This window comes from Diceros bicornis, chromosome 4 (genome assembly GCF_020826845.1).
Source record: "Diceros bicornis minor isolate mBicDic1 chromosome 4, mDicBic1.mat.cur, whole genome shotgun sequence".
NCBI lineage: Eukaryota > Metazoa > Chordata > Mammalia > Perissodactyla > Rhinocerotidae > Diceros > Diceros bicornis.
Window position 1 is genome coordinate 35,868,317 of NC_080743.1, and position 26,896 is coordinate 35,895,212.

The 26,896-nt window shown below is 35.9% G+C and overlaps 1 protein-coding gene and 1 long non-coding RNA gene across 3 annotated transcripts in view; one reads left to right on the forward strand and one right to left on the reverse strand.

Annotated features, from left to right (window-relative positions):
• The window catches only part of SLC30A7 (solute carrier family 30 member 7), an 81,073-nt gene that overhangs the window by 38,303 nt on the left and 15,874 nt on the right, over window positions 1-26,896 (forward strand). For both annotated transcript variants that reach the window (XM_058538644.1, XM_058538643.1), the window contains one exon: window positions 2,945-3,080. In XM_058538644.1, coding sequence (XP_058394627.1) covers window positions 2,945-3,080 — 136 coding nt within the window. The remainder of the gene's footprint in view (window positions 1-2,944; window positions 3,081-26,896) is intronic.
• The window catches only part of LOC131404212 (uncharacterized), a 43,638-nt gene continuing 22,239 nt past the window's right edge, over window positions 5,498-26,896 (reverse strand). Inside the window, exons 2-3 of the long non-coding RNA XR_009219749.1 lie at window positions 9,379-9,422; window positions 5,498-5,606 (exon numbers count right to left, since the gene is read on the reverse strand). This is a non-coding gene — a long non-coding RNA (uncharacterized LOC131404212). The remainder of the gene's footprint in view (window positions 5,607-9,378; window positions 9,423-26,896) is intronic.

The following is a 26,896-nucleotide window of genomic DNA, read 5'->3' on the forward strand; positions in this document are numbered from 1 at the left end:
GTTAATATATATAGGCGTCCTGTTGGCTTCGCTTACTGGTATTTCCTGCTCCTTCCCCAGATTTGGGAAATTTTCAGCTATTATTTCCTTGAATAGGCTCTCTGTTCCTCTTTCCCTCTCCTCTCCCTCAGGAATACCTATAATTCTTATGTTACATTTTCTAATAGAGTCCGATATTTCTCGGAGTCTTTCTTCATTTTTTAGTCTTAGTTCTCTCTCTTCTTCCATCTGGAGTATATCTGTATTCCTATCCTCTAAAGTACTAATTCTTTCCTCCATATTGTCAGCTCTGTTCTTTAAAGATTCCAGATTCTCCTTTATCTCCTCCATTGTGTTCTTCATCTCCATCAGCACTGATAGGTTTTTCTTTATGATTTCAATCTCTTTTGTGAAGAAACTCCTAATCTCATTTAATTGTTTGTCTGTGTTGTCTCGTATTTCGTTGAGTGTTTTTATGATAGCTATTTTGAAATCTCTGTCATTTAGTTTATGGATTTCTGTGTCTTCGGGGTTGATTTCTGGGTGCTTGTCATTTTGTTTCTGGTCTGGTGATTTCATATATTTCTGCATTGTGGTTCCTGTGTTGGTTTTGATTTTCCTCATCCTGGAAGTCTCTGGTTGCAATTTCCACCTGCCGCCACTGTCTGGTGGTAAAGGGCTGTGTAGTCTAAGCCCCCTGCGCTCTGCCCCAGTTTTTCTGCTGCGATCCGCAGTTTTGTTTTGTTTTGTTTTGTTTTTTTTCCCCACTGCGATCCACGGGTCCAGTCCAGTTTATTCAGGTCTGCCTCGGACCGCTAGATCTGGTCGAGCTGCAGACTCCGGGTTGCGGGGAGGGGGGAGCTCTCTCTTTTGCCCTCTGGGTCCCTGACATGGGAGGCTTCTCGTTTGCCCCTCTTTATCCGCTCTCTGGGTTGCTCAGATGTTGATGGTAGCCCTGTGGCTCCTCTGAGCCCTCTGTGCGGGAGTTTCCCACTGGCTGAGAGAGCCCGAAGAGCTACAGTTTCCCTCCGAGGGCCGCCCCTCCCCCCTCTCTGGGAGCCGCGCGGACCGGATCGCTGATCTGATGGGGAGGGAGCGGAGTTCTCCTTACCTCTCCCCACTTCCTCCGGGGGCCCAGCACGTTCCGCTCTCAGATGTGCGGCAGTGTGGATCCCTCCGCTCTAGCTTTTCACTGTCTGGGATTCCGTTGTTGGTCTGTGGCTGTTACTTTTGTTGTATCTTGTGGGGGAAGAATTCACGGGAAAGCTCACTCCGCCATGATGCTGACGTCACTCCATGACTTGAATTCGAGAAACAGAATTTTTTTCTATAAGTAAGCTTCTGGCATAATATTATTTTTCTTACAGAAAAAAGCCATTAGCATTTTGAAGAATTGTTATAAAGGTCAATACTCTATTCAAATGAAAAGTATATCAGGTACTGAGGGATGAATTATGTTAGATATAATACTTGACATAAAATTCCTCAGTAGCAGATGAATTGAAGCATATTTTCCTAGCGCACCTTAAGATTCGATTGGACCTGTTAATAGTCTGTTTTTAAATTATTAGAAAGTGTTTTCAAGTTTCAGTAAGTCTGTGTTTTACACCTAACAAATAATAAATGCTTTGCCTTTAATTGTCCAGTGAATACTAAAAAAGAAAAATAAGTATTTCTAAAGTAGACACATGCTTTTTTACATATTAAGTATTCCTTTTCAGGTAGAATAGTTGATGCTATTGAAGAATGTTTTATTTTTAGCAACATATGGTTGAAGTTTGTTCAAGAGACAATGTTTTGTTGTACAGTAAATTTTACCTAAAGATCTAAATGTTAAATGATTTATTGTCTTAGTTAAGTATTTTTAAGAAATAATGTATTTTAAACTTACTTCTTGACATTTTTTAATGGTTTTCCAGTCAAGTATCAATTATTAAATGTTAATATTTAATGCGTTCTGGCTCTGATCCCATGTCTGATCACCAACTAAGACTCGGCACTCAGTTCTGATGGAGGGGTTTTCCCCACATACCCCAAGAAATTCTCCAACACCCAGAAGTCAGAAGTCTGGGGTGGGACTGAAAGTTCCCACCCTCTAATATCACGTGGTTGGTTCTCCTGGCTACCAACCGCCATCCTTAGGTGCCGTCCAGAGTCACCTCATTAACGTTAACAAGAGATACCTTTGTCATTCTCATCACTTAGGAAATTCCAAGGGTTTTTAGGAGCTCTGTGCCGGAAACAGGGACAAAGACCAAACACATATTTCTAATTATAAATCACAGTATCACAATATTCCATCTAGGTTGTTGGACAGTTAGAATATCAGTATCCTACCAATTTAATATTTAATTATTAAAAGTTAAAAATATATTTTAATATTCACATCCCTACTTTCTTTCATATCAAGTTTGAGCTTAGTATGTGATTTTAGGTAACAAAACCTTCAGGATAATTAACAAGTATATCAGAGTTAGAGGAAATTCTAGTCTCAAGTGGTAATAATTTTAATTACCAGCAGAGGGCTGTGTGTGTACATATATTTGTGGTTATAAACAATGTTTTCTTGAAAAGTTCTTTCAGTCTAATGCAGTTTTCTTCTAACAAATTATTAATTAACATCTGGACTCTTTTAACCAGAGTTGAATGTGCTCAAACAATTTTTAAAATCAACTTATTTCTCTACTTCTTCATTCATATTATACCAAAATATTAAGGATCATTAAGAGCAAGTATAATTTATGAATCAGATATTTTAACACTGCTGATTTGAAAAAGGAAAGATTATTTCAATTCCCAAATATACTATTACTTTATTACTAAACAGAGAATCTACATTCGTTCTGATTTTTAAATTGGTATTTAGTTTTTTATATATAAAATCAAGAATATAGTTTTAAGAAATATTTCTGTTTTCAGTTGATCAGAAGATATTATTTTAATTCTGATTATGCTTTGTTTCTAGGTGTATTTTTACATATTCTAGCAGATACACTTGGGAGTATTGGTGTAATTGCCTCTGCCATCATGATGCAAAATTTTGGTCTGATGATAGCAGATCCTATTTGTTCAATTCTGATATCCATGCTTATAGTTGTAAGGTAAGTGTTAGTACTTTCAAGTATTAAAATGAGAGGTGGTAAATGTGCTACTTAAAATACAGATCTAAAATACAAATTATTATTTTGTTGGTTTTCCTTTGGTCTTTAACAAATTCCTACATAGATTATTTCTCTTTTCATCTTCCTATTTTTTCCTCTTTGCCATTTATTTCTTGCCTAGGTTTTGCTATTTCTTTTTGGTAATCTTTTTGGTCTGTAATTCAAATTAGTAGTAATTTTCTTGAATCCAATCTTCTATCTGTAGAGTAGAGCAGTGGAAACATAAAATGTATTAACTATAGTTAGAATCTTATTCCTTTGATGTCTGTATCTTGCACTATCATATGCAAAAGAATATTAAAGTCTCTTCTAGAACTATTTAATTTATAAAGTCATTGCAGAAGTCTTTTAAAAATGCTTATTACTAAGGTCTATTTATGTCTGTCTCCCTAATTCCTAAGGAAGAATCTGTCTCCTAGCTCTTTATCTCTCTATTGCCTACCATAGTGTCAATGTGTTTACAAAAGTGTGTGTATAAATTCTCAATAAATACTTGCTGAATTAGATTGTATAGTTATTATCTCTTAAATTTATCTCACCCTGAGATACTTTTTATTATTGGTTTAATTTTTATCAGAATAATGGAATAATATGTGCCTTTATTTCACAGTCTTACATTATTTAATATATTAGTTAATTATATATATATGTGTGTGTGTGTCTTGATTGGACTGTTTTTGTTTTATTTATCCATATGATTTTATTGTCAGTAAAACTTTCTTTCTAATGAGAATAAAAACCTACTAGAAGGCAGGCCAATGATGATTTTGGCTTGTTGAATAGAATAGACTTAATAAATTACAATGAAATTATAATCTTATAAATTAGTCATAAATACAGATTTTTAAGTTTTTACCTAAAAAACAGGATATACATTTTAAACATGCAGATAATTTTTAAAATTTCTTTAAGTTATTTGTACTAGGAAGGAACTCTGCTACGTAAAAGTCTTTTATAAAGCTTGGAATGCCTCTTTTTCATCTTTGGATATCTTAGAACACTTCCTTGAAAGTTTAGCTTATGTGTTGCATAGTCTATGAAACTTAACTCCTGATAGATTTGGTAACTTCCATCTGTACCTCTTTATTTGTGTGTTCAGTGTTCATTTTATTTTTATTTTTTTGTATTATAATTTTTAGCTGCTTCTAATACTTCTTAGAGTAGGATCTTAATATTCACTATTTTTTTGTATCCACTAATATTATCCTAATTCTCATATCATTTCTTGCTTGGGAGAGGTTGGCCTCTCTGTCTCCCTCTAAACTCTTCTCCACACTGTGGCTAAAGTGATCTTTCTTTAATGAAGATTATGATACATGGAAACATTATCTTGCTTTAAATTCTTCAGTGGCTCCTTCTTACCTTCAGGATAAAGTCTTAACTTCTTAGTAGGGCTTCATGATGTTACCCCTTTATCGCTTCAGTCTTTCTCTCACCCCCTCTCAATTTCTGTTCGGCTCTCCAGCCACAGTAAACTACTTTCAGTTTCCTGAAAAGGTGTTATGAGCTCTCTGGATGCTGGGCTTTGATCATCTTTCCTCTATCCAAAATACTCTTACTCTTAGTGTTCTTCTCCCTTTCCCCTGTCCCCCCACTACCGCCCAAGTAGATACATCACAACTACTCATCCTTCAGATCACATTTCAGTTTAAATGGCACTTCATTCAGGAAGCGTTTCCTGATTCTCCACTTCTCAGGCTGGGTTATACCTGTAGCACCTTTTACTATTCCTCTCATGGCACTTACTTACTACAGTCATGCGTTGCTTAATGACAGGGATATGTTCTGAGAAACACATCATTAGGTGATTTCTTCATTGTGCAAACATCATGGAGTGTACTTACACAAATCTAGGTGGTATAGCCTACTACACACCTAGGCTGTATGGTACTAATCTTATGGGACCACTGTTGTATATGTGGTCTGTTGTTGACTGAAATGTCATTATGTGGTGCATGACTGTATATTGAAATAGCCTATTTTATTTTCTCTCTTTAGCTCTGTGAGGGCAAAGTTTTTTATTGTTGTGAGGTCAGCACCAGATCTGCCAGGCAAAAAGTTGGTATATTTTGGATTTGACTCAAAATAAATTCTTGTTTTTTTCAGCCTCAGAGAATTATTTTCTCTAATCCCAAATAGGGAATTCTTACTTAGTTCTATTCCCATTTAGTTATTCCATAAATATGAGTGAATAAATAAATACACACATACACCCATCCACACACACACAACTTTTTTACTGAAATATAACACATTAAAAAACTGCACAGGGGCTGGCGTGGTGGCGTGGTGGCGTAGTGGTTAAGTTGGTGGTTAAGTGGTTAAGGCCACTCCACTTCAGTGGCCTGGGGTTCGGGGGTTCCGATCCTTGATGCAGACCTACACACCATTCATAAAGCCATGCTGTGGCAGCATCCCACATACAAAATAGAGGAAGACTGGCACAGATGTTGGCTCAGGACCAATCTTCCTCACAAAAAAACAAAAAAAAACAAACAAAAAGAAACTGCATAAATCATTTGCAACAAATTTTTCTTGAATCAACTCTCTCACCAGAGTGGTGAAAAGACAAGATACTTGCTGTTTTATTTTACATTATAGTAGCAAAGAGAAGCAACAACCAAATTAATAAATAAAGCACTCAAATATCAAGTAGTTATTTGTATTGTGCAGAGAGTTAAGATAGGATGATAGTAACTGAATTGCCACTTGAGATTGAGTGATAAAGGGAAGTCTTCTGAAAAGGGGCCATTTAAATTGAGATCTGAATGTCACAAGAGAGCCTGCCAGAGGAAGAACATTCTAGTCTCAGGAATAGCTAGTGTTTTTAAAAGACCTCTAGTGAAAACAGTGTTCGCCAATATGACTGAAGCATAGGGAGTAAGGGGAGAGTGGTTTGAGATCATGTTGGAGAGAGAGGCCTGGGTTAGGAGTTTGGATTTTATTTCAAGTGCAGTGGGAAACCATAGAGAAGTGATATTATTTGATTTGTATTTTTAAAAATCATTTTGGCTGCTGTGTAGGTAATGGATTATAAGGGGAAAGAATGGGAAAAGGCAGACCAGCTAGAAAGGTACTGTGGTGGACCAAATGAGAGGCCATGGCGGCTTGATCTAAGGCACTGATCTAAGAGGTGGAGAGACACAGATAAAATTAGAAAATGCTTTGAGCCTAGAGCTAATAAGATTTGCTCGTGGACATGAATGTTTAGGTCAGGGTTGAGTGAAAGAGGGGAATCAAGAATAATTCCTAGAGTTTTTACATGAGCAACCGAATGGATGAAGGTGTCATTACTGAAAAAGGAAAGACTAGGGGAAGAGTAGTGTGTGTGTGTGTGTGTTTTTGAAGGGCATTGTGGATCAAAAGTTCTGTTTTGGTTGTTACTAAGTTTGAGATCTCTCATTAGACATTTATATGGAGATCTCAGGTAGGTGGTAAGTGTGCAAATATGGAATTTGTGGGAGCACTCAGCTGAATATAAAGGATTGAAAATAGTACACATATAGATTTAAAGTCATGGAGTGGCATTGATCTGGCCTGAAGGCCACAATTCCCACCCCTTCCATTTTCCTAGAAAACATCCTTCTTTTCTGCTGAGCCCAATTTAGCTTCAGGGTCCCTTTCAATATAGCACTCAAGCAGCCATTACCAATCAACTACATTGGCTTTCAAGATAAAACCTGTGTGTCATCCTTGTCTAAGTCCTATTGACTTATTTAAAAAACTTTTTCTTAGTAGTTTACATAAATATATAGTCTCAAATTTATATAATTTGATTATTTTTCATTATTGTTGTTTTAACATTTTAATTATTTGTTCTTTTTCTCAGTTCTGGTAACAAAAGTAGTACATGTTGATTGTAAAAAACTCAAACATTACTGAAATGTACAGCTTATCTATTGAAATGTTCTCATAATCCAACCTCTTGGAGATAAAGCAGAAAACTTAAACATAGCTTAAAATCATGTAATAAATGTTTTGGTGCCCACTCTGTGCTAGACAGTAAACAACATGGGCAAATACCCTACCCTCATGGAGCTTACATAGAATTTTTTTTTTTTGGAGCTTACATTCTAGTAGGAGATAAGAGTCAATAAAGCAGATCAATAAAGCAGACGAACATGCAAATAGATAATGTAATGTCATATGGTGATAAATGCTATGAATCAGGGTAAGGGGGTGCTATTTTAGAAAGTCCTCTGCATAAAGTGACATTTGAACAGAGACCTTAATAGTGAAGGGGCACTATAGAGAGGGGCACGGGACTGTTCAGAGGAAGAGCGTTCCTCGTAGAGGGAACTTCAAGTCAACACAGTGAGACGGGAGCATGCCTGACATGTGTAAGGAGCAGCAAGAAGGGCAGTGTAGCTGGAGTGCAATGTGCAGGACAGAGGGTGGTAAATATGTGTATCTAGAGTTCAGGGAAGAGTGGGGTAGAAGATATAAATTTGGGTGTCATTAGCTCATGTATGGTATTAAAAGCCATGAAATAGGATGAGTTTGCCCAGAGAATGAATATTGATAAAGAGGAGAAGAGGTCTGAGGATGAGCCCCGGGGAGGTGGGGCACAGGAGGCAATTCCAGCAAAGGAGAGTAAAGTGAGTGGCCAGTGAGGCGGGAGGAAAGATGCAAGCATGCATTGTTTTAGGAGCCACATAAAGAAGGTGTTTCAAAGAGGGAAGAGTAATCAACGCTGATAAGTGCTGCTGGGACTGGAAATTGGTAACTTAGACAAGATACCCAAAAGAGTGATGGAAATGAAAGCTTGATCAGAGTAGCTTCAGGAAAGAAAGGGAGGGGAAGAAATGGAGATAGCAACTATAGTCAACTCCTTTTTAAGGCATTTTGCTGTAAAAGGGAGTAGTATGATTGCCTGGCAACAGTGAGGGCACTCTTTGAGGTTTGTGGTCATGAATTTAAAGTGAAAACAACCACCACAGTTGTATTTTTTTCTCTAGTCTTGTTCAGCTACTTGGTAGAAATTATGGAACAGATAAAAAGTTGGATTTAACAGGTTTGGGGTTTTGTCATGTGAATACTGACAGAGTAAGAAAGGAGCAAGGCAGCGATTATAATAGTGGAAATTAAGATTTAAAGGTAATAATAGATACTAAAAAAGAAAAGAGAAGTGATAGAGTTAGTGGATTGGAGTTCTGGGAGAAGTGTTAGAGTGGTAGGATTAGGGGAAGAGATCCGAAGTAGGAAGGGTTGTTCAGATTGTGAGATGCTTGAAATTGAGATCTTCAGGTCTAGGGTCTGATCATAGGGGTGTATCCAGGATAAGATCATCATATAGAGGCCAAGTGTTGGATGGATTGTCCACATGGGTATTTAAATTAAGAGTAATGAAAAGGGTAGAGGTGGAAAGATAATAAGCACAGTGCTAAGCTCTTCAGTGACTGAAGGGGAGCTATCAAGAATTGTAACACTGGTAATCTAGATACTTAAATGTTCATATGGTAATGAAATATTTGCAAGGAGATTACTGAGATGTTTTTCAAATTGTCTGATTAGCCAAAACTGATTTTAGGAAATAGAGAAAACTCTTACAGACTCAACAAAATAGAGTATAAAGTAATTTTCCTTACCCTTAATTTTTATACATATTTGCAATTCATCAAGAGCAAGAGAAATAATAGGAATCTTTGTATATTCTCTGGATCTAAATATTCCCCATTTGGAAACATGCCATAGAAATAGACATCTTTCCCTGCCAGGCTGCCCGGTGTTCCATTTTCACTTTCACAGTGAAAGTAATTTCTTAGAAAAAGACGGTTTTTCTCTCAACATTTTCTAACACAGGCAAAGGGTGATAGAAATTTCTGGTAAAACTGGGTTGTACTGTGATGAATTTTGTTTCTCAATGAAAAGCAGGAGATTGAGTATAACAGTGAGAGTGTCATCTTCTGAAAATATACTTCATAAGAGATTTCAGAGTGGTTTTGCTCCTTTTTTTTTCCCATTAGTAGTTGAATTAGAATGAAAAATGGATTCATAACTTAGAGTGCAGAAATCCAAACAATTAGTTGTAGCTTTGACTCACATTGTGATTTATAAAGTAATGCCCTTTACATAGATAGATCTGTAGCTTGGTTTTCGATTCACTTAAATAAAAGAGGTACCTGTGCATGATGGGAAAAAATATATAAACAGGATGCAGAAATAAGCTTTGTTACTGGTGTGGTGTTTCTGAAGCCTTGCTGGAATTTTTTTTTTAAATCAGGTTTTTGCAACTCACCAGTTACTGTCTTGTGGTGCTTTGTATCTTCTTACCATAGTCATCTGTAAATACAAAGGAAAGCTTTTTAAACAAAAGAAATTGTCCTTTTGCTAGGTGCAAAAGTTTTTTAAATAGTTTAGTTTTTTCTTGTCGTTTGGAAGAAAAAAATAGCTCAACTTTTAGAGGCAAACTAAGGTATAGGCTTTAGAAATGACAGGTAATGGTCATAAATAAAGGATGAAATGGAAAAAATATGTACTAATGAAAACAGAGTTAGAAACTTGATATTCCAAATCACAGATGAACATCGTTGTCCATGAATACAGGATTTGGACCAGATACTGATTTTGATGAATCTTGTTGATTCCTTCATTAAATAGATAAGTATTTGTGGCCTGTATTAAGTAAAAAGTAAGCTTTTTTAAAAAACATATGGTAGATGAAGCTACCATATCTTCAAATAGTCATGTATACAAGAAATTATGGAGATCTTTTTTTCAAAAATGGTTTTGGGTGTTGCCTAACAATTTCCTTTGTGGTTTGTCTTTCAAGTGGTTATAATTTATGAACTAAACTTTTGGAGACTTCCTAAGATTTTAACTTGGTGTTTGTATATGTATCTATAGTGTAAAATTGAACATAAAATTGAACATTATTGCATATAGTTATATTTTTAATCATATGGAAAACCATCATATTGAGAGCATTTATAAATATTGATTAGTCTAACAGCCTTTCTCAACCAGCATTCTAGGATAGAATGCCCTAAGGCATCCATTTGTGTGTATTTATTAACTTCTCACCTACGCCTCTAGAAAAATACTGGCTATGTTTCTATCCTCGGAGGAGTTGAGAAACAGTCACTCGAATCAGTTTGTATGTTCGGTGGTTCAGATTGGGAACCCTGGTTAAGAAAGTCTGGCAGTCGGGCTTAGGAGTATTAGAAGGAGTGGAGCAAGAGTGACAATGTGTTAGTGATCATTAGCCAGTAACTTTAGACAAGAGAAAGTGTTTTTGGCTTAAAAATTGGAAAGAAGAGATTGTTCTTTCGTGTAAAATATATGATTGTATTTCTGTAAAACCCATGAGAATCAATGGAAAAACTATGCCAAATACATAATTTAGTAAAGTTACAGATATAAAATGGATGTACAAAATTAATACCCTTTATGTATAAGCAAAATCCATTTGAATGATATAATTAAAGAGAAAGATGCCTTTTCATTAGCAACAACAAAGACGATCTAGAGATAAAACGTGTTAGGAAAAATGTTAATACTTCTAAAAAACACAAAAGTAGACTTGAACAGAGCCTTTTTTGTCAACTATGATGTTTTTGAAGATCAACATCATAAACGTGTCAGCTCTTATGTTTATTTGTAAATTTAAAACTATTCTAATAAGAATACAAGCAGGTTTTTTTCTGGAGGGGGGCAGTAAAAGTTGATTTTAAAGTTTATAAGGAAAAACAAACAAGCAGGAGGGATAGCCAAGAAGACCCTGGAGAAGAAGACAAAAAATGTAAAGCCTTTATAATTAAAATAGTGAGATGCCTGAAAAAGCAAACAAACTAATGGAGCAGATTAGAGAGTCCAGAAATAGATTTATGTGCAAGTAGAAATTTAGTAAAGATAAAGGCAGCATTTCAAATTAGTGGGGAAAAGATGAACTTTCTAATAACTGGATAACCATTTGGAGAAAGACAAATTTGGAACTGTAGCTCATTCCATATACCCTGATAAATTCCAAATGGATTAGAGCTCTAAAAGTAAAACATGAAACCATGCTAATACTAGGAGATAGCGTGTCTCAATTATGGTACTTGAGAATATTAGAATAATATGGCTCAAATCCTGGAATCAGTAAGAGAAAAGATTGGTTAATTAAGTTACATAAAAAAGAACTTTGGTATAGGGGAAAAAAGCACCATAAGGGAAGTCAGAGGCATAATAAACTGGGATAAATATTTGCCACTTAGGTCATGAAGGGCTAACCTCCCTAATATAGAGAGAACTCCTAACAATAAAAATTCAATTAAAAGACCAACAGCCTGATAGAAAAATGGGCAAAAGTATAAGTTCGTTTAGTTCACAGGAAAAGAAATACAAATGACTTTTAAACATATAAAAGTAGTTCAGCCTTACTCATAAGAAAGAAATGCAAACTAAAACTACATTGAGGCACCACTTCTCACCTGTCAAGTTGATAAATATCCAAAAGTTTGCATAATCTTTTGGCAAGGCTTTAGGTGAAATAGGCACTCTTTATACATTGCTGATAGAAATGAGAATGGTACTATCTCCATGGAGAGAACTTTGATAGCATATAGCATAAATGTGCATTTAACTTTGATTAAATAATCCCACTTCTAGGAAAGTATCCTAAAGAAAACTTGGCAAAAATATAAAAGAATACATTCATAAGGTCATTCTTTGTGGCTTTGTTATAGCCGAAGATTAGAAAGAACACAAATGTTCATCAATAAAGGAGTTCTATGCAAAGGCGGGGGTCGGGGGTGGTGTGTGACGTCAGCAAGATGGCAGAATAGGAAGCCCTAGCCTCACTTTCCTCCATGGAGACAGAGAGTTAACACAACAAGCTGACAAAATACCTGTGAGAAATCCAGAAACTAGTTAAAAGGTTCCTGCACACCAGGCTAGTGGGAAGCCAACCACATGGAGGCTTGGTAGGAAATTTGTGACACTTGCCACTCTCTCTCATTAGAGCCACTCCCACCCACTACCCCCACACAGGGTGGAGTATTTGTGAGGAAACCCCTACTCCCATCTTCTCCCTAGACAGGGAAAGGAACATACCTCATACTGACTTTTAGGGAGGCTGCTCAAGAGACTGGTGTCTTTCTTGCGTGTATCCAAGTGTTGACTGATAGGGGTGCCAGGTTGGGCATCCCTGAGAACAACTGTGCATTAGAATCTGCAGTACCACACACAGACACTAGGTGGAACTCCAGGACCGTGATTTAACAGCTTCTGCAATATCGCAGACAGACAGCAGGGGGGACTCCTGAGTAGAAGCCAGCAAATCTCTTCAAGTAGGAGAGTGCATGCACAAACCGAGAGAGGACACACATACCTAGAAAAGACTTGAAAAAGGTCTCCAGAATCTCTAGCCAGGCTATGTAGAGAAAGCCTCCGTATGTGAAACCAGACCACAAAGTCAGAATAGTTGGCTAAGTCTCCAGATGCCAAAAATCCCAACAACCAAAAATAAGACATACAAAGAAACTAGCCATCTATGATATAGTTAAAGGAACAAATTAGACCTCCAGAAACCAAACGCAACAAAAGGAGACATGAATTTCCAGATAAAAATTGAAAATTACCATCATAAAGATGCCCAGTTGATCAAAAGAAAGCACAGACAACTAAATGAAATCAGGAAAATGATGCATGAACAAAATGAGAAATCAACCAAGAAACAGAAACTATGAAGAAGAGCCAGAAATCCTGGAACTGAAGAATAACAGTAACTGAATTGGAAATCTTACTGGAGAGACTCAACAGCAGATTTGACCAGGAAGAAGAAAGAATCAGTGAACTCAGACTCGAACACAGCACTTTCAAAATTACCGAGGCAGAGGAGCCCCCCACCCAAAAAAAAAGAATGAAAAAAAAATGAAGAGAGCCTGAGGCATTTATGGGCAAGCAGAATAATATATGCATTGCTATGAGAGTCCCAGAAAGAGAGAAGGGGGCAGAGAACCTGTTTGAAGAAACAATGGCCAAAACTTTTCCAAATCTGAGAAGAGAAATGGATATGCAAATTCAAGAAACTTAACTCCAACTAGGATAAATCTAAAGAGACCCAGACATCATAAACTGTCAAAAGTCACATATAAAGTGAGAATCTTAAAAAAAGCAAGAGAAAAGCAACTTGTTATATACAATGAAAAACCACGAAGAAAATATCTACAGAATATACACAAAGGTAAATGAGAAGGGAATCAAAACATTTCACTACAAAAGAATCAATGAAACAGAAAGGAAGACAGCAAGAGAGGGAAAAGGTACAAAAAGCTATAAAGCAGACAGAAAACAATGAACAAAATGGCAATAATAAGTCCTTCCATACCAGTAATTACTTTAAATGTAAATAGATTAAACACACCAATTAAAAGACATAGACTGGCTGAATGGATTAATAAAAACAAGATCTAGCTTTATTCTGCCTACTAGAGATTCACTTTAGTTCTAAGGATTCAGACTAAAAGGGAAAGGGTGAAAAAAGGTATTCCAAGCAAATAGGAACCTAAAGAGATCGGGGTGGACATACTTATATCAGACAAAATAGACTTAAGACAAAAACTATCACAAGAGACAAAGAAGAACATTATATAAGGATAAAAGGGTCAATTCACTAGGAAGATATAATATTTATAAATACATACGCTCCTAACATTAGAGCACCCAAATATATGAAGCAAACATTGACAGAAAGGAAGGGAGAAATAGACAGCAACTCAGTAATATTAGGAGACTTCCATTCCCCACTTTCAGTTATGGATAGAGCAACCAACTAGAAGATCAATAAGGAAAGGGAAGACTTGAACAACACTATAGATCAGTTGGGCCTAACAGAGATATACAGACCAATCCACCCAACAACAGCAGAATACACATTCTTCTCAAGTGCACATGAAACATTCTCCCAGGTAGACTACATGTTAGGTCACAAAAGAAGTCCTAACAAATTTTAGAAGATTGAAACTATACAAAATTTCTTCTCTGACCACAATGGAATGAAACTAGAAATCAGTAGGAGAAGGAAAACATGAAAATCCAAATATATATGAAAAATAAATAACACACTCTTGAACAACCAGTAGGTCAAAGAAGAAATCACAAGTGAATTTAGAAAATACCTGGAGACACATGAAAACAAAAACACAACATACCAAAACTTATGGGATGCACTGAAAGCAGTACTAAGAAGGAACTTCATAGTGATAAATGCCTACATTTGAAAAAAAATCTCAAATCAAAAACCTAATCCACACACTTCAAGGAACTAAAAAAAAGAAGAAACTAAATTGAAAGCAGAAGAAAAGATATGATAAAGGTTGGAGAAGAGATAAATGAAATAGAGAATAGAAAAACAATAGAAAAAATCAACAAAACCCAGAGTTAGTTTTTTGAAAAGATCAACAAAATTGACAAACCCTTAGCTAGACTAACTAAAATAAAAAGAGAGAAAACTCCAATACCTAAAATTAGAAATGAAAAGGGAGACATTACAATGGACATCACAGAAATAAAAAGAATTGTGAGGGACGACTATGAACAATTATATGCCAGCAAATTGGATAACCTGGAAGAAATGGATATATTTCTAGAAACATCCAACATACTAAGGCTGAATCATGAAGAAATAACAAAAATCTGAACAATCTATAACTAGTGAGGAGATTGAAGCAGTAATCAAAAACCTTTCAATAAAGAAAAAACCCAAGACCTGATGGATTCACTGCTGAATTGTACCAAACATGTAAAGAAGAATTAATACCAATCCTTTTCAAACTCTTCCAAAGAATTGGAGAGGAGAGGAGATATCCAGACTCATTCTGTGAGGCAAGTATTACCCTGATACCAAAACCAGACAAAGACACAACAGGAAAAGAAAGCTGTTGACCAATATCCCTGATGAATATTGACACAAAAATCCTAAACAAAATACTAGGTGAACTGAATTCAACAGTATGTTGAAAGGATCATACCTCATGACCAGGTGGAGTTTATACTTGGAATGCAAGGATGGTTCAACATACAAAAATCAATCACTGTTGTAAACCATGAACAAAGTGAAGGAGAAAAAGACTCGATCATCTCAATCAATGCAGGAAGAGCATCTGGCAAAATTCAATACACTTTCATGATAAAAACACTCAACAAACTAAAGAAGGAAACTACCTCAACATAATAAAAGCCATATATGAAAAACCCACAGCTAATACCATATTCAATGGGGAAAGAGTGAAAATTTTTCCTCTAAGATCAAGAACAAGGGAAGGATGCCCAGTTTCACCATTGCTATTCAGCATAGTACTGAAAGTTCTAGCCAGAGCAATCAGACAAGAAAAATAAATGAAAGGCATACAAATTGGAAAAGATGAATTAAAATGATCTCTGTTTGCATATAACATGATCTTATATATAGAAAACCCTAAAGATTCTACACACACACACACACACACACACACGCACACACACACAAAACTGTTAGAACTAATAAAAGAATTCAGCAATGTTGCAGTATACAAAATCAACACTCAAAACTTCGTTGTGTTCCTATGCACTAACAGTGACCAATCCAAAAAGGAAATTTAGAATAAACAATCCCATTTACTAGAGCATCAAAAAGGATAAAATACTTCAGAATAAACTTCACCAAGGAGGTGAAAGACTTGTACACTGAAAACTACAAAACATTGCTAAGGAAATCAAAGAAGATACAAATAAGTGGAAAGGCATGTCATGCTCATGGATTGGAAGGCTTAATATTGTTAAAATGTGTATATAACCCAAAGTGATGTACAGATTCAATGCAGTCCCTATCAAAATCTCAATGGCATTTTTTGCAGAAATGGAAAAAAAATCCTAAAACTTGTATGGAATCTCAAGGGACCACAAATAGCCAAAACAATCTGAAAAAGAAGAACAAAGTTGAAGGCCTCACACTCCCTGATTTCGAGACATACTACAAAGCAACAGTAATTAAGATGGTGTGGTCCTGGCATAAAGATAGATATGTAGACCAATGGAACACAATAGAGGGCCTAGAAACAAACCCTTGCGTATATAGCCAAATGACTTTTGACAAGGCTGCCAAGTCTATAAAATGGGGAAAAGGCAGTCTCTTCAACAAATGGTTTTGGGAAAACTGGATAGCCACATGCAAAAAATAAAGTTGGACCTTTACCTTATACCACATACAAAGATTAACTCAAAGTGGATTAAAGGCCTAAAGTTATGATATAACACTATTAAACTCCTAGACGAAAACATAGGGGAAAAGCTTCAGGACGTTGGATTTGGCAATGATTTCTTGGATATGACCCCAAAAGGACAGGCAACAAAATCAAAAATAGACAAATAGGATTTACCAAACTTAAAAACTTCAGTGTGTCAAAAGAAACAATCAACAGAGTGAAAAGGCAACCTATAGACTGAGAGCAAATAATTGCAAATCATATATCTGATAAGGGCTTAATATTCAGAATATGTAAGGAAGTTCTACAACTCAACAACAAAAACCAAATAACCTGATGAAAAAATAGGGGGGCTGGCCCGGTGGCGCAAGCGGTTGAGTGTGCACGGTCCACTGCGGTGGCCTGGGGTTCGCTGGTTCGGATCCCGGGCGTGCACCCACGCACTGCTTGTCAGGCCATGCTGTGGCAGCATCCCATATAAAGTGGAGGAAGATGGGCACGGATGTTAGCCCAGGGCCAGTCTTCCTCAGCAAAAAAAAAAAGAAGGATTGGCAGTTGTTAGCACAGGGCTGATCTCCTCACAAAAAAAAATAGGCAAAGGCGCTGCACTGCGGCAGCCTGGGGATCGCCAGTTTGGATCCCGGGTGCGCACCAACACACTGCTTGTCAAGCTGTGCTGTGGCGGCGTCCCATATAAAGTGGAGGAAGATAGCCCAGGGCCAGTCTTCCTCAGCAAAAAAAAGAGGAGGATTGGCATTGGCAGGTGTTAGCTCAGGGCCGATCTTCCTCAGCCAAAAAAAAAGAAACAAATTTGCAAAGGATTTGAATAGACATTTCTCCAAAGAAGGTATACAACTGGCCAATATGCACATAAAAAGATGCTCAACATCACTAATTATTAGGGAAATTCAAATCAATATGGCAAGATATCACCTCATACCCATCAGGATAGCCACTATCAAAAGAATAGATAATAAATATTGACAAGGATGTGAAGAATTTGGAACCCTTGTGTACTGTTGATGGGAATATAAAATGGTACAGCCACTATGGAAATAATATAGTATGGATGTTCCTCAGAAACATAAAAATAGTTACCATATGATCTAGCAATCCCACTTCTGGGAAAGTGGGATTCCAGAAGAACTCAGAGCAGGATCTCAAAGAGATATTTGCATACCCTTGTTCATGGCAGGGTTATTCACAATAACCAAGAGGTGATGTCCTCTTGGTTGTCCATCAACAGGTGAATGGATAAAGGAAATGTGGTATGTACATAGAAAGGGATATTATGCAGACTTTAAAAAGAAGGAAATCCCGTCACATGCTACAGCATGGATGAACCTTGAGGACATTATGCCAACCAAAATAAGCCAGTCACAAAAGGACAAATACTATTATGAGTCCACTCATGTGAAATATATAAAATAATCAAAATTATAGAAACAGAAAGTAGAAAGGTGGTTGCCAAGAGCTGGGGGCAAGGGGGAGGAGAAATTAGTGTTGAATGGGTATAGAGTTTCATTGTTGCAATATGAAAAAGTTCTAGAGATATTTTGCTCAACAAGGTTACTTAACACTACTGAACTTAACACTTAAAAATGTTTAAGATAGTAAATTTTATGTTACATGTTTTTTACCATAATAATTAAAAAAAGGGAAGATCTCTGGTAATGTGGTATGATTTTCAAGAATATTATTCAAACAAAATAATACTTGATATGTAGCCAATGATATATGTGTGTTTAGTGTAAGATATGTAAAAGGTAGCACTACTACCTTTTATATAAGAAGGAGAAGAGATATGTATATAATCTGCGTATTTTCTTGTAATTTCCAAAAGAAACACTGGAACAATAAACCAAAAGCAAATATAATAAGTATATTTACCTCTAGGGAGAGGGAAGGGCTTAGAAGTGAGACTTTGAATAAATTTTTTTAATATACTTTTGACTTTGGAATCATCGACATTTTTAGCCTTTGGAAAAATAAAAGTAAATTTTAAAAGGTGGAAAGCATATGAAGTTTTTTCAACTCTTATTCACTTGCTGCCAAAAGAAAAAATATTACTCCCTATTAGTTCTTCAATTTTAATGTTCATTTTTAATTTGTGTGTAATTAATTTGAAACTCTCCACCACTAGGTATAGCCTGTACTTAAGTTACTCTATTCTCTTGCTTAATTAATCCTTTGAAAACATTTCTACTCCTGCCTCAGCCACTAAATATTTTAATGTAGTCAGCATCCAATGTAATGTAGCAGTTAGAAACCTACTTTGAGATATTCAATAAAAAATATATTCTCAGAGTGATATTTTAAAAGTTTAATTTGGGTAAACAAAAAAGGGTCCTTTTTCCTTTGCTTTTTATTTCCTGTGTTAGGTTTGCTTCTCACAAACATGTGACTTCAGAAGTTATCATTGAGGATGGCCTAGAATAAATGGGAACTATGTCTTAAGCTTTGACAGTACCAGTCGGCTCTCAGATGGCAGAAAACTTTCATGTTGTTATTATTGTTCATCTTTTCCTGAGCTTTTAAATTTCTTTTTGTGGTCCAGCCCTCCTATACACTTTGAAGATCAGCTTCTCCTAAAGTCAGAACTCTCGTGTAGGCAAAGGTGCTTTGGGAGCACTAGCAAAGCCACTTTGATGATTTCATTGGAAGAAGTATTGCAGAGTGGTTAAGAGCCAAATGTCTGGATTCAAATCCTGGTTTCACCATTTAGCTGTTGTGACCTTGGGCAAGACACTTAGCCTGTCTATGCCTCAATTTTTAATCTTTAAAGTGGGGATCATAGTAGTACCTACCTCATAATTTGTTATGTGTGAATTTAATGTGTTAAGATGTATCAAGTCTAGAACAGACCTGCCACCTGAGAAGCGTTGCGTTAAGTGTTAATTGCTTGCTTACCTTCCTTCCCAAGAAGAATGCTGTTGGGAAGCAGACACCATCCACTTAAATGGTGTCTCTCTTACAATTGTAACATGCTGTTTTCTCGTGTTAACTGACCCTCATGCATTCATTATCAAATGGGGAAAGAGAGAGAGAGAAAGGAGGGAAAGAATAAAAGAAATACAGTTCATTGGTGTCTGCCTCCATCCATCTTCTTCCTGGATACCGGCTTTCTTCAGAGGAACGCACTCAGCCATCTGGAGGCGAAGCTCTATTACTGTATTGTGAGGAAATGATGAGGTTTGAACGCTACATAGATTGGATCAGTTACAAGTATACCATTATTTAGCTTAAACTAGATAGACACTGTTTAGTTCAGATTCCTCATAGTCTTGTTGAACATAGAGATTAATCAGTACTTTGGTCCCATTCCTCTTGGATTTTTCTTGCTGACCTTACAGCCTTTTTGTTCTGAGCTAAACTTGTGATCACTAAGATTATCTGAATGATAATTAATTTGATTTTGATAGTCTTAATAAATATTTCTTGCTGCCTCACTGGTTTTTCTAAACAAGATCCTGTTCCTTCACTTCTATACTTTTTTAAAACGCAAATTTCCTTAAAGAACTTGATCTCCTGCCTTTGTCCATCCTGTCTAGCTACCGCTTTCAATCTGTTACAGAGGTAGTGGGAAGGTTCCTCCAGGTCTCGTTATCTTTTCAATACAAATGTTACCGTATTTGATATGAATAATATGAGTTTATTCTTGCCCAATCTTCTCTCAAAACTATGTGTATTTTGTGGAGCTTTTTGCCCTCTTATTTCATTGATTCCATTGTCTATTCCCTTTCCCTACCTTTTGAGGGGATATTAGTGTGAATTCGCATTCATTTTTCTTTATCTGCGCCTTTATTCTTCATGGATACATAATAGATCTTTTAATAATTTTTTTTTACTTGTATTACTGTTGTGATTTTAGTTTCTTATTCATGAGGATGAAGAAAAGAGCTTTTATTAAGATAATAAATTACACATCAAGAATTTGGAATGCTGATTGCTCCTGCCTGAGGATAATTCTTGCTCACCTATACTTGAATAGAGGATAAAATACTTTTGCTTCTATTTATTAGAAATTCTTTTTTGAGAGTAACTAAATTGAGAGACTCTTTACTGTTTTACTATTTAGCTATTACTTTGAAGGGTTGAAGGTCACATTAAACAAGGAGTATTCTATATTCTAATAATCTTCCACTAGTATTTGGAATTTTAAAATAGATTATACATTCAGCAGATGTGTATCAGTTGCTTATATTCCAGGCACTATGCTGGGCACTGGGAATAAAAATAATATGACATGATCTCTGACTCTGGAGGACTTAATCATGATGAAATACTGCAGTGTAGTGCAGAGAGCTTTAGCCTTGGAATTGTCACACCCAACTCTCCCTCTCACCAGTGTATAACAACGAACAAATTGTCTTAATCTCTCTGAGATGGTTTTCTCTTCTGTAAAATGAGGGAGTTGGCCTAAATGATCTCTTAAGATCTTGCCTACATCTGACATTCTGTGATTCCAGAGTGGAATGTTTTTCTTAAGGTTACTTAAGGTTGTTGTAAGGATCAAATTAGAAAAATTTTATGAAAGCACTTTAAAAACTATTAAGTCTAACAAAGACATTACTAATTATTTACTAATTTGACATTATTTACTAATGCTTTTGGTCCAAAGACCAGATGCATTAGGTGTTAGAACTAAGTTCCAGAAGTTTAAAGAAAGGGGCGACCTTTTCATGACTTTGGCTACAAGTTCTAGGGGTATTTTAGGCTATCTTATTATTACCATTATTGAGTAAAGTAGGGACTATTCTGTAAATATGCACTGATTTAAACCTTAAGTTTCAGAAACTTGGTATAATTATAAGATAGACCGCAATCCATGTGGTTTTATATTAGGCTTATGAAATTCTGGGTTAACAGGTAATTGTTCATCACTATGGAATAGTTGTATTTCTGCAAATTTGAATGCATGTTTACAGATTGCCATAGGACTACCATGTCTAAACATAGAGTACGTTACAATTTTGGGACAATTTTCTGTGGCTTTTTTGTCCACTAAACATTTTCAAGTGTATGACATATACCAGACCTTCAAATTCATGGGTTCTTTTAAAAAGTATAGCTATCTTTCTCTGTTTGTAGATTATGAGAACCCCTGATAATATGCAGGAGGACTTAGCCCATAAGCTAATTCAAAAAATTGAATCAGTAATTATGTTTTAATTATTATTATTAGATGCTTATTCTCAGATCTAAGTAATAGTTTCAGCTCTCTGAAATTTTTTATTGTTAATCATTATGATTATCACTAGTCTGCTCTTCAAAAGTTTTCATAATGTATACCCTTTTCTTTGGTTTGTTTATAATTACTGCTAGATAATTTTATTTACTGTTGAAATGGTGAGACTCTTTCACCCAAAGCTGCTTCTGAAGTAAGGTTTGAATATCTTTTCATTTGTAAAGTTACTGGCAATGAAAAGTAATAACTAACTGTTGCTTCTTTAATCTGTTAGCATTTAATCTTTCACATTAATTTTATGTTTATGATTGTATGAGTACAAATTTTATTGACCTTCAACTTTTGAAGGATAAAACCATTACCCTGTGTTACTGGTAAACTCATATACCTAATGACTCATTCCTTTTCATATATGCTAGGAAAATGGTGTTTCATTGTTAAAGCTAGAATTGAATTAGTCAACCAGAAGTGAACCTCTAATTGTTTCCAAATGCTTACTTTTGAGGTTTGGATGTAGCTCTAAGTCTTAGCTCAGTCAGGAATTTGCTAAGCTTGTCTTTTTCCCCATATCCTTTCATTATGGCTAGATAGATACATGCTAAAATCTGTTTTATGATTCCCCATTACGATGGTTAATCAGAAAAATATGGACACAAACTCCTGAGCTAAACACAATTTTAAAAGGCAAAAATAGAGTTTCTACAGGTTTCTTTTACATTTTTGTGACCTTTGAAATTATTATAGAAATCAACCTTGGTTCTAAATTGTGTATCACCATGTGATTTAGCAAACACCTTTTCCCCATCACCATTTCATTACCTAGTTATAGCTCCTACAGCTAAAATTGTTATATTGTTTTAAAATTACTGTTGGAGAAAATTAGTGTGGCACATCCATGTGCTCCAGTGAAATGCTTGCTGCTATTGAATGTAAACGTTTTATTAAAATTCTGCCTAAGTAGACAGTCATTCCAAATTATATAGTATGGCAAAATCAGTAAAAACCTCTATTGACTCTTGCTAAAAAATGCACTCTCTTTATATTATTTCCTTATATCAGTTATGATGTCTTTTATTTAGGTATTTTAAAATAAATGTTTGCTTCTAACATTAATTTTATTAAAATGTTTATCTGCATATGGTTCTTAAATTGAGTGTTAAAATGAGTGAACCCTAAATTCCCTGTTAATTAATAGTGTGTTATCTGTGATCATGGAACTTATTCACCAATTCTAGAATCCTCAAATGAAGGGCCACATGTAAAAGTGAATTTTAGGAGAAAAAGAGAAGTGCTGGTTTTTTGGGTTTTGTTTTTTGTTTTTTACAAAGGCAGTGGCAGGGAGTGGCAGACTTTGGGAGGCAACACACATGGAATATGGAATATACACGTAAAAATTTAAACAAAGGTTTGGATAAGTTTGTAGATAGTTGTTCTGGGTGACTTATTAAGAGACTGTATTAAGGGAACATCTTTAATATTTTAAGGCTGATCGCCTCAAGGATTAGTATAGATTGGACTCAACCATCTCTTACTTACTGTGTTTTAACTCTTTGGGGGAAAAATTAGACTAGACCTAGGTATTCTAAAACAATAAATATTTTAAAAGTTGTTTGCAGAAAGATGTTTCACATCTGTTAAGTAATATCATTGCTCACAGTGTGTGCCTTCTGTTGCAGTAGAGTCCATGTTCTCTTCTATTTGTTTTTTCCCTACTTTTCTTTATTTTTAAAGGTGTATTTAAAAGTAAGTTATCAACATACTAATAAAGAAAACTGTTCACCAAAAGTTCATGGAAAATGAAAATGGTTACCAGAATCTACCATTGTTTTGAATTCATATACGCCTTCTTCCAGATGAAGTGTTTGTTGCCTGATTTCTATTAACCTCTCTATAGGCTTTTTCAAAAATTATGAATTCCTTTGAAGTAAGATATTATGTATTATTTATCTTTTTATCTGCAGTACCTAGCACATGGTTGGCACATGGTAGGCATATAATAAATGTTCGTTGACTTGAACTTTTCAAAATTGAATTTGGAGTCAAAAGACCTGGTCTTATTATTCTAGCTCTCCCATTCACTAGCTGTTGTCCTCAGGCAAGTTACTTTGGTGTTCTAGGCCTCCATTTCCACAACTCTAGAGTAGGGTTCTATCTGGTTCTAGAAAAATCTGATGCCAAGCAAAGCATGTAGTAGTGCTTAATAATTGCTTATTTGTATTAATTGCTTTGTAAAATTTATATGCAAAATTACCTAATTAGTGATGGAGTAAATCAGTTTGCCAAGTATATCTCATCTCATTAGGTAATGCTGTTTCTTTTCTTTTTTTTTTTTTTTTTTTTGGTATATAGAAGGAAGTTATATTTTCTTTCATTTCCAAATATATTCTCTCTCTAGTATTTCCTGTAGTTTGACCATTTCTTTCTTATTGAATGACAAATTAACGATGGAAGAAATTGGGCCGGCCCTATGGTGTAGAGTTAAGTTTGCCCACTCTGCTTCTGTGGCCCAGGGTTCACAGGTTCGGATCCTGGGCGCGGACCTATGTATCGCTCGTCAAGCCATGCTGTGGCAACATTCTATATATAAAATAGAGGAAGACTGGCACAGATGTTAGCTCAGGAACCATCTTCCTCAAGCAAAAAGAAGATTGGCAACAGATGTTAGCTCAAGGCCAATTTTCCTCACAAAAAAAAAAAAGATGGAAGAAATTTCCTGGATATTTAATCCAGTCCCTCATATTATAGATGAGAAAACCAGTGCTCTGGAAGGTTATACAATTTGTCCAAAGCTATTTAATGGCAGAATTAGAACGCAAGTATCATGGTTTCCACTTGAGTGCATTTTTCACTTCAGATATCTCCAGGCGTTATTAGCAGTTCCCTGGAATAAAGATTGGAGAAGAAATTATCCAAATAGCTAAATGTAGGAGGCACATGGAAAAAAATTGCTTTTTTCTTTTTATCAAAAAGTTATTCTTGGGGAACCATTTTTATGCTTCATTTTCTGAGAAGGACAATAAGGAAAGTCGGAAAACATAAAAATTGTAAGTTAGGCATATATAAACATCCTGTGACTGATCCTTACTTTTCCCTGAGAAATGAGGATGGAGACAGGAAAGAAAAATGCTGTAATGGCCGAATTGTACCTTGTTAATCTACCATCATGTTTTTCTTTGCTTTTTTTGTAAACCCAGAGTCCTCACTTATTTAATAACATCACAATAGGTAGAAACACACTGCTCTTCAGGTTAGATGAAGGAATAACCAACATTTTTTCACTGTCAAAATCCTTAGCCCCACTTCCAGTTGCTTTCTACCTATTTTTTTCCTCTAATGTTACCATAGGTATCACAGATTTTTTATAGGAGTACAGAGAGGACATTTCAAACACTTTGGAAGACAGTTTGGGAACAGGAAATATACCGGAAAACAGGTGACAACGTGAGATTTTTAAAGAAAGGATAGAAGCAGTTTAGGGACATTCTAGGCAGAGCTTATAGCATGAGTCAAAGCATGAAAGGAAGAAACAGCAGAAAGTTAAGTACAAGTATGTTTATGTTTAGAAAGTTTAAAATGTGCAGCAAAGATGATAGATGAAGCTATATTTTTGGACCAGGTCCAAAAATATACCCTGTTAGAGAGCTTGCACTTAATCTCCTAGGCAGTAGGGAGCTTTCAGTGGAGTTTTTTAATGGAGAAAGGATAGGGTCAGGTACTGCTATTAGATAAATTAGTCTAATAACTTTGTAAAGAATGGTTGTATTAGTTATCTATGCATGCATAACAAATTACACAAAAACCTAGTAGCTAAAGTATCACACATTATTATCTTATAATTTACCTTGGTTCAGGAACCTGGGCATGGCTGACTGGACTCTCTGGCTCAGGATCTCTGACAAGGTGGCAGTCAAGGTGTCAGCCATGACTACAGTCATTCCAGGGCTCATTGAGGGGAGAATCCCCTTCCAAGCTCACTAAAGTGGTTGTTGACAGTATTGAGTTTCTTTTGGGCTGTTGGACTGAGGGTCTCAGTTCTTCTCCAGAGGCATCCCTCAGTTCCTTGTCCTGGGCCTCTCCATAGGACAGCTCACAGCTGTGGCAGCTATGAGCGAGCAAGTGAGAGAGCAAGGCAGCAGAGTGAACAAGAAGGAAGCCAGTCTTGACATCTCCTCGCTTTTGCCATACTCTGTTTATTAGCAGCGAGTCACTAGGTCCAGCTTACACTCAAGGGAAAGGGATTACACAAGAGCGTGAATACTAGGGAGACACAGGTCATCGGGATCCATATTTGAAGCTGCCTATCACAGTGGACTTGAGGGAATAAGACTGGAGGCAAAGGGGCCACTTAGGAGGCTGTTAAATAATCTAAGTAGATATGGAGATTATTGTAGACATGTGTCATAGAATGAAGGAGAGGGGAGGCAGTCAAGGTATATTTAGGATGTTAAATCATGAGAACTTGGCGATTTACAGCATGGAGGTTTTAATGGAGAAGGAGTTAGGGATAACATCTAATTATCGTTGGCTCTTAAACCACTATCTGACTAAAGAATATTTTCACTTGAATGTGACTTAAACTCCTGTCCACATTGAGCTTTTCATCTTTATTGCTGCCATCCCCTCCACTGTTAGGCTTCTCGGCTTGTCCTTGTTGCTTCACTATTTCTTCACTATATCCATTTAGACACCAGTTATTTCTGTCAATATCTTTAATTTTCCTCTTTGTCTCTGTTCCTATTGTTACCCTCCTTATCCAGGTACTTATCACGGTACACTTGAAGTATGGGAACAGTCTTCCTAATTTCTTCCCTGTGGCATTTTCCTTTCTTTAATCTAGATTCCCAAACATCTAATATCTGTATATCTATCATGCATTTAACCCACAAGTATTTATTGTGGGCCTGCTTTGTGACGAGCATTTTAGTAGGCTTCCTTGGGAATATAATATTGAACAAGACAAGTATTGTCTTGTTCCTTTGGGTCTTTATTAATATCTTCTCTTTCCTTTCCATCTGTCAGAAATACCACTAATCCTTTAAGGTAACCTTCAACTTCTACTCTTATGAGACTTTCCTTGAAACATATGTACTTTTATCTCTATCTCCTACAGCTATAATCAGGAGGCGTTTTACTTAGGAAATTTTGAGATTCTACAAGTTTAAAAGAGAGCACTGGCTTAAGCTATTAAGTGTAATGAAGCTACATCTGACCTCCCTCAGTCTACTTCAAGCAGTAGAGTAACGCCTTCCCACCCTGACTCACTGGAATCACCTAGAAAGCTTTTTAAAAATGTAAATACCTCGACCTTCCCTCAAAGATTCTGATGTAGTATGTCAGAAATGACAACAAACAAGACTCTAAGGTGAATTTGATGTGTAGTGAGTTTAAAAAACTATTGCATT